The sequence below is a fragment of the Patagioenas fasciata genome, chromosome Z, assembly GCF_037038585.1.
Source record: "Patagioenas fasciata isolate bPatFas1 chromosome Z, bPatFas1.hap1, whole genome shotgun sequence".
Taxonomy (NCBI): Eukaryota; Metazoa; Chordata; class Aves; order Columbiformes; family Columbidae; genus Patagioenas; species Patagioenas fasciata.
The window spans coordinates 34,871,725-34,879,467 of record NC_092560.1 but is presented as its reverse complement, the minus strand read 5'-3'; the positions used below and the strand labels follow the sequence as shown (position 1 = coordinate 34,879,467).

General features: G+C 47.0%; 1 protein-coding gene across 1 annotated transcript; it reads right to left on the bottom strand.

The window, feature by feature from the left end:
- Positions 1-2,387: 2,387 nt before the first annotated feature.
- Positions 2,388-5,274, bottom strand: CKS2 (CDC28 protein kinase regulatory subunit 2). Its single transcript, XM_065860786.2, has 3 exons — positions 5,112-5,274; positions 4,090-4,217; positions 2,388-2,845 (listed from the first exon to the last, which is right to left on the bottom strand). The coding sequence occupies exons 1-3, from the start codon at positions 5,168-5,170 to the stop codon at positions 2,793-2,795; spliced, it is 240 nt and encodes a 79-aa protein (XP_065716858.1). The 5' UTR covers positions 5,171-5,274; the 3' UTR covers positions 2,388-2,792.
- Between the last annotated feature and the right edge of the window lie 2,469 nt (positions 5,275-7,743).

Genomic DNA, 7,743 nt, shown 5'->3' with positions numbered 1-7,743 from the left:
AGCTCAGATGCTGGCACTAAAGCCCTGGGGAAAAGCAGGGCTAACACCATTGCTAATGGTTCTTCTAATTAAGGTGGCAGCTTGGCCCTCAGAGAGCCCTGCTCCAAGGGTAAGCATATAGCATCTTGCACGTCTGCACTGGGAGCCTACTGCAGACCATTGAGGCACCACCAAGACAGACCTCTCTAGCAACTCCAGAGGAACCCCTACGGTTATTCTCCTCAGAGGATTTGGCAGGTTTCTGACCTCTGTCTGCCATCACCTTAGCAACCACAAGCACACATTACACAGGGAGACCAGGTACTTCTGTCAATTGAGCTGCAGGCACCTGCTGCTGGTGTTGCTGGGCCTTCTGGGTCCTACACAAATCTAAACGCCAGCTTGCATTTGAATTAACCAGACACAACCACGGGTACTACACAGTTCTTCAAACACCGAAAATACTGAAGCACCTTTTCAAAACTCTGATTGTATGGCTACTAAAGAGGGTGGTGGAGCACAGGAACAGGCTCCCCAGGGAAGCAGTCACGACCCCAAGCCTGACAGTGTCCAAGAAGAGACTGGACAACGCCCTCAGACACATGGTATGAACTGTGGGGTTGCCCTGTGCAGGGACAGGAGTTGGACGGATGATCCTCGTCGGACTCTTCCAAATCAGGGCATTCTATTATTCCACTTTTAATAGTACAGGGTCCCAAGATGCCAGTGGCCTTTTTGATGCAATTTATTACCTGTCAGGTCAAGTCCATCCCACAGCTCACCTTCACTGGTACACATCTTCCTTAAAAAGGACTAATAACTTTCAGTGTCTTACCCATGACCTTGTGTATGGTGAGAAAACCAAATTCATACTGTCCTACAATCAGCAGCTGCTTTTATCAGGTGAAGAGCATCCAGTTTACTTTGTCACTATTTCTAACTCATATAGCCTGCACAGGGCACAAGCTAGCTTACCAGAAAAAACAGGATGCAAGACAGGAAATGCAAGCTAAAACCCCAGACTAAAAAGTTTGCTACTACCAAAGTAAATCAAACAAGCATAAAAAACATCTGTATGTAATATTAAGTACTACTTAATACCTTGTCATGGAGGCACCCCGAAGTTAGTTTAGACAGACAACAGGGTCCAAAACAAACTTCATTCGGTAGAGAAAGTGCAGCACATTAACCGGTGGAAGACGGGGTTTTAGCTCTCCAATACTGACATAAATACAGGTTCGAGTATCAGTCAAGGTAATTATTAAAGGTGCAGCAAATAATAACAAATGAGATCCACAGTGTGCATACACGTGGCTCACCAAAAACAATGCCAGAGCCATCCCTTACTCCAGGAAAAGTATACACTTACCTGAATCTGGCAAGGAATTTTTAGAGATAATGCATGTGCTTATATTTAAGCACAGAATAGGCACCCGCGATCCTGTGAGGAACTATTAAAGAAAATTTTATCACTCACCCATGTGGCTCGGTGGGGGAATCCCAGTCCCAGGAGATTACCTTAGGCAGCCATCCTGCCTAAGGGAGAGGGCTCTCGGCTGCAGACTTTGGCCTGCTCTCCCAGAGGTCTGCACAACCGGCCGGTCTCATCAGGGGTCGTGTTTAAATAGCCTTGTTAGATCTGACTGTAGGCATTCCAGAAGCTTCTGTGCACCCCCACTCTGGCTATGGGCCCTCAGCAGCTCCTTGGCACCTCTACGCCCCCACCCCTTCTCTCTTAACAACCCTGATCAGTGGGTTCCAGGGTTAGAACAAAAAAAGCCATTAACCCCATTGCAGGAGAAGTGGGGGGCAGGTGGAAATGTATCTGCACCTTCCATATCGAAGGAAGGGGGGGGAGAGAGGAGGGTGTGCATCTGCCACATACCTTAAGGCAAATGTATACCAAATCATAGAATATGCTTAATTGGAAGTGACCCACAAGGATTAAGTCCACCTCCTGAACACTGACAGGCTCAGGGCCATGACCACTTCCCCTGGGAGCTTGTTCCAGTGCTTGAACCCCCTCTCAGTAAAGAATTTTTTTTTTTCTAATATCCAATCTGAACTTAGCCTGATATGTTGTTAAGCCATTCTCTTAGGTCCTATCACTAGACAACTCATGAAGTAGGATGACGAGTAATTACAGAGTAATTAATCCTATTATAACTGGCATTAACTACAGAGTCTAGTAATTTGAGCATGTCAGAAACTAGTCTACCTACCACTGCCAGCTTTCTTTTCAGATTGCCTGCAGCTCCCAATTGAAATCAGGGTTAGAACTTAAGCCTGTAGGGCAAAATAATTCTTTCAGAACAACAACATAGGTTCACTAAGTTATTTTTTTCTGACCTAAGTATTCCCAGCATGTTCAACAATTATTTTGTTTGGCAAATTAGAACCATAGACACTTTACATTAAAACCCGTATATTTTATTTCATTACGCCTACTACTGAACAGGAGAACATGCTACACTTCAGCAGAAAAGCTGAGTGTGCAAGTTACTGAGCACAGGTAGAAAGTGATCATCTAGTCAGAACTTATATGTAACTTCAATATAACCAAACTTAACTGAACAGTCAGATAAGCGCTTACATTAACAGTAAAGAACATAAAATTTAACACTCTTTGAACATCATAGCAGCCTACATGGAATTGCATTTGACTGAGCTTTGTTGCTGTGAATAATACAGCTCATGCACAAGTATGGATGCATGTTTTGTACATTTTTAAAGTATTCACTGAATACTACCAACATATATACAGTCATATACATAGTTCCAGAAGATCTAGGAGAAAATTTACAGGCAACGGTTCATTTCTGCTCATCCTTTGCAAGAGGTCTTCTGAAGAGAAGAATATGCGGTTCTGTGGAAATAAAATTAAACAATGTGTCAGTCTGTCCCAAGTCTTGATTACAGGTATTGTTTCCATTTAAGAAGGCTTGAACAATAGTTGAAGCTTGCTGTCAAATAATGAAACAGATTAAGAAGTCCACAAGTATGGCCCCATGTGTAGTATTTACAGACCAACCTTCCACTAACCTTACAACAGTCAAGTAGGTGCTTTTGAAAGTTTTACACCATATGTTGGCTGTATCATTAACTTAGGATACCTACTGGGAAAAAATACAGAGTATTTTTAGTTATTATTAGTACCCACTCTGTCTTTCTACATTACACTATTTGATGAGCTTAGTTACTGTAACTTAAGACTACCAAACCACCAATGCTGTCATTGTTAGGTACATAGTGTCAAGCATCAGCCAAAGCCTATTTAATTAGTGCAGCCAACTGACACGATTATTGATCTGATTTAACCGTAAATTCCTCCCAAAAGCCCAAAGTATCAAACGTGTCCAGCTAATGGAAACACTGGAAGGTTATGCTAATTTCCTCACCCATTTTTTCAGGAACTTGGAGCTCCATGCTGCTGCCATTCATTTACCAGCAGTTAACTTCTTACAGAATCACAGAATGATTGGGGTTGGAAGGAACCTCTGGAGATCATCTAGTCCAACGCACCTGCTAAAGCAGACTCACCTGGAGTAGACTGCATAGGAATGTGTCAGGCTTGTCAATGGTAAGTTACCTTGGATGGCTGTTTTCAGTACATCCTAGTTAGAGTTTTAGGGCTTCACACCCCATTAACTGAGCAACTGGTTTTAAATGCTGCTTTTAATAGGCTGTATAACTAGAGTTCAAACTATACTGCAGACTTTTCAGAGCATTAATGCAGGACCTTGTCTATGTGACCATCCATTAAGTTTCTGTACAAAAAGTAAATGTGTCAGCTTTGTGACTGAAGGATATGCTACTAGATAAAGTTTGGTTCAGTCACTGAGATACCAACATTACTCAAGAGCTCACAAGAAGCCTATTTCTGCCTATCAGATGTGAAAGTTTGAGACAGAGGCTGTTGAAGTTGCCTTTGCTGGCACACAGCTAAAATAGCAGGGAGATAAAGAGAAATCAGATAAAGAGAAATTCAGTAGTGAACTCCATCTGGATTCCACAATAGGAGGAACTATGCACTATGCAATTTCGGTAAGCAGCAGGCAGTTGATATTTTAGACTTTTTTTGTTCACTTAATTCTGTTCAGATATGCTTACCTGGCTCATGGATCATATAGTGAACCCAGCCAAGGCTTTGCTGAACACCAAGTCGTCTCCACTCCTCTTCAGACATTAGATGGGATTTTGGCACTTGCTTCGAGAGTTCTCTTGGCAGCATCACATGCCTGTAGAGGTTTAATTATTAAACACATGTTACATACACCAATGCCTATGTCTAACTGAAAGACAATAAGCAAGTTCAGTTATAAGTACCAGCATTCCCTCTAAAGAAGCCTGGGGTGCTAACCGGTACCACTGATTTGATGATAAAGCCCCTGTTCCCAGAATCCAGTTTTAAAACAACTTTGGCTACTAAACATTGCATAGAGCTTTGAATATAGATAAAGCATGTGTTTTGATATACGCATCAGCTTTGAAGGCAGTTACAAGGCCAGGTCAAAACACAGAAATACCAAGTGCACAAGTGTAGTTCATAAAGCCCGAGCTCCGTGCCCCAGATCTTTAAGGCATCTCGGCGAGTAGGGCAGCAAATCCCGCGGTGCCCACAAGCCCTGGGGCCGCCGTCTCGCGCAGCTGCCGCTAGCGCCGCGAGCGGGGGAGCGTGGCGGAGCACACGCACCCGGACCTGGCCAGCAGCTGCTGAGTGCACTCTGCGGGCAGAGCTGCCCTAGCAGCCGCTCCACCACAGCGGCTTCGCCGGGGAGGGGCAGCGGCCTTCACTCCTTCCCCCCCCCGCCTCCACCTCCACAGCTTCGCTCAGCGCTGACTGCGGCTTACATTGTACGGCCGCCACATGGTCGCCCTTCCCCCAGCCGGCCCAGAGCGACGCAGAAACCCGCCATGAAGAGGCGAGACAATGCACGCCCGCCCGCCCCCCTCCCCCCCGCAGGCTTTAAGCTCCTCTGACCCCACAGAAGCCTGAGCCGCCAGCGGAGCCGATTCCCTAAGGGCACCGCGCGAGCCCCGGTAGAGGCGCCTGCCCACGCGGCCCTTCTCCGAAAGGGCCGGCCGGAGCCCCTTGCTACTCCCTTCAGCCGACTCCCCCCACACGCTCGTACCGGTACTCGTACTGCTCGTCAAAGTACTTGTCAGAATAGTAGATCTGCTTGTTAGCCATGGCGAGAAGCGACAACACGCACTACAAGCACGCCTCCGCTAAGGAACAACCGCCCAGACTGACCACCGCTGCCGAGCCCCTCTCCGTTTGAATCCAACAGCTCCGCTCCTATTGGCCTTGCCCAGCCAGCCAATAGCGAGCCGCCCCGCCACGCCCTCCGAGCCGCCGCGTGACTCAGCCGTCCGCTGTCACACCAATCCCCTGAAGCTGCAGGGGGGCGTTACGTAAGAGGGTGACGGTTGGGAGAGCGGCGGGGCGGGCGCAGTGATTGGCCAGGTGCGGGCGGGGGATGGGCGGTTCCAGCAGTTTCTGGACCGTGCGGGACGGGGTGGGGGGTTGGGGTTCATTGGGTGGTCGCGTTTTGAGGTGCGTGTTTGGGGCCTCGGAGGCGCAGGTGACGGCGGTACCGGGTGTATGGCGGACTACTGATGGCAGGCAGCGGAAGGGAGCCTTGTCCGGTCTCCTAATAAAGCATCAGGTCAACAATAAATGTGTGCTGTGCCTCCGTGCCGCTGCTGTGCACCCTGGGGATGGGTAGGCTTTGTGAACTCGTGCTGGACCCTGCCTGTTACACAAACACGGCCGCTCCCCCGATTTGAAAGCGTGGGGCGTCTGTAGTACTTGGGTGGTACTTGTTCAGAGTGCAAACAAAGTAAACCTGGGGTGCAGGTGTGTTGAAAGCTGTGTGTGGTCTGTGGACAGAACGTAAGCTTGCAAACATTGACCCGGCAAAATGGATTGGTAAATACATTCATGCTAAAGTCTAAGTAGCAACTTGGCCAGGATTTGATAAGCACTGTGGTTCCTACAATATAGACGTTATTTTTCACATCAGACTTTTTCAGTGGGTAAATACTGAATTCTCTGCCATTTCAGCTGCATCTTTCATAATTTCTTTTCCCCGAGAATACTTAAAAACATTGGTGAATGATAATGCAACAGTACCAGAAATTTGTTAAGTTCTACTACTACATTTGATACAATTTTCTTAAAAACGTTAGCGTTATGGTTTGTAAAGTTACTGAAATAAAGCAATAAGCTTGCTAAATGGTTAAGCTTGTTGAATAGTTAAGCTTGATAATAATTTCCAGGAACGTGAGTGTTACAGTCAAATATGACTCAAAAAAATTTAGAATTATTAAAGATAAATGAACAAAACAGCGCGGGGCAACAGAAGAGCCACTGCTCCACCCAAAGGCACGCATGTCGAATTGCAGCACAAAGTATTTATATATCGTCTGTAAGTACACGCCCCCGATCTTCTTCCTGATTGGTTAGATGGGTTGCTATGCTGTCAATCAGTCTTCCCCGCACAGCGAAGCACATTCTCCCTTCCCATAAGCACACATCTTTCCCGCCAAAACTTGCAAAGCAGAGTATGCAACATCTTTCCCGCCAAAACTTGCAAAAACAGAATGTGGCAAACTGTGGCGGTTTAACATTTACACAACTCAGTGAATCGTCAACTACTAACATATTCTTGGTTTGATTAGCAAATTTACTTTAGTTATGCAATCTATAACAGTGAGGAACAAGAAAAACACCGGGAGTAGTCAGTGTGGATCTACCAAGGGGAAGTCATGATTGACTAACCTGTTAAACTTCTGTGGTGAAATGGCCTGGCAGAGCCTGGGAGTGACTTGTGGTTATTGTCCACCTAGACTGGAGTATGGCTTTTGACACTGGCTCCCATAACCTGTTTGTAGAGAATCTCTTGGTACCTTGGCTGGATGTGCACACAGTGAGGTGAATGGCCAGGTCCAGAGGCCGGTGATCAGTGGTGCAAAGTCTAGCTGGGGGCCAGTAAGTAGTGATGTATCCCAGGGGTCAATAGTGGGCCAGTTCAACATCTTAATTAAAGGTCTGCATAATGGACAGAGTGTACCCTCAGCAAGTTTGCAGATGACACAAAGCTGGGAGGGGTTGCCGATATGCCAGAGGGTTGTGCTGCCAGGTTGATGGGCTGAGGGGAACCTCCTGAAGTTGAACAAGGGTAAGTGCAAAGTGCTGCACCTGTGGAGGAACCACTAATGTCACACTCCTTAGTGGGAACCACCCAGCTGGAGATCAGCTTTGCAGGAAAAGAGACTGCACCTGGGAGGACCTGGTGGACACCCAAGTTGAGCCTAAGTCAGCCATGTACCCTTGCTGCAAAGAAAGCCAATGGTATCCTGGTCTGTATTAGAAGAGGTGTTGCCAGCAGGTTGAACAGTGATCCTTCCCCTCCATTTAGTACCAGTGAGGCCACACCTGGAGTACTGTGCTGGGTTCTGGGCTTCTTAGTACAACAGAGAGATGGACATACAGGAGAGGGTGCAGTGATTGGCCACAAAGGTAATGAAGGGACTGGAGCATCTCTCCTGTGAGGAAAGACTGAAAGGGGTGGGGCTGTTCAGCCTGGAGAGCAGAAGGTTCAGGAGGGACCTTATCATTGTATATAAATACCTGAAGGGAGAGTGCAAAGAAGAGTCAGGCTCTTTCCTGTGGTGCCCAGTGACAGGACCAGAGACAGTGGGCACAAATGAAACATGGGAGGTGTCCTGTCCCAACAGACGGGATGAGGGATGAGTTAA

What these genes read in the sequence shown, in the direction of transcription:
- CKS2 (XM_065860786.2), bottom strand. Translation starts at nt 5,170, where the DNA reads ATGGCTAACAAGCAGATCTACTATTCTGACAAGTACTTTGACGAGCAG. An exon ending in GACGAGCAGTACGAGTACCG is followed by an intron (nt 4,218 to 5,111) that starts GTACGAGCGTGT and finishes AAACCTCTACAG; the next exon opens with GCATGTGATGCTGCCAAGAG. An exon ending in CTATATGATCCATGAGCCAG is followed by an intron (nt 2,846 to 4,089) that starts GTAAGCATATCT and finishes TTATTTCCACAG; the next exon opens with AACCGCATATTCTTCTCTTC.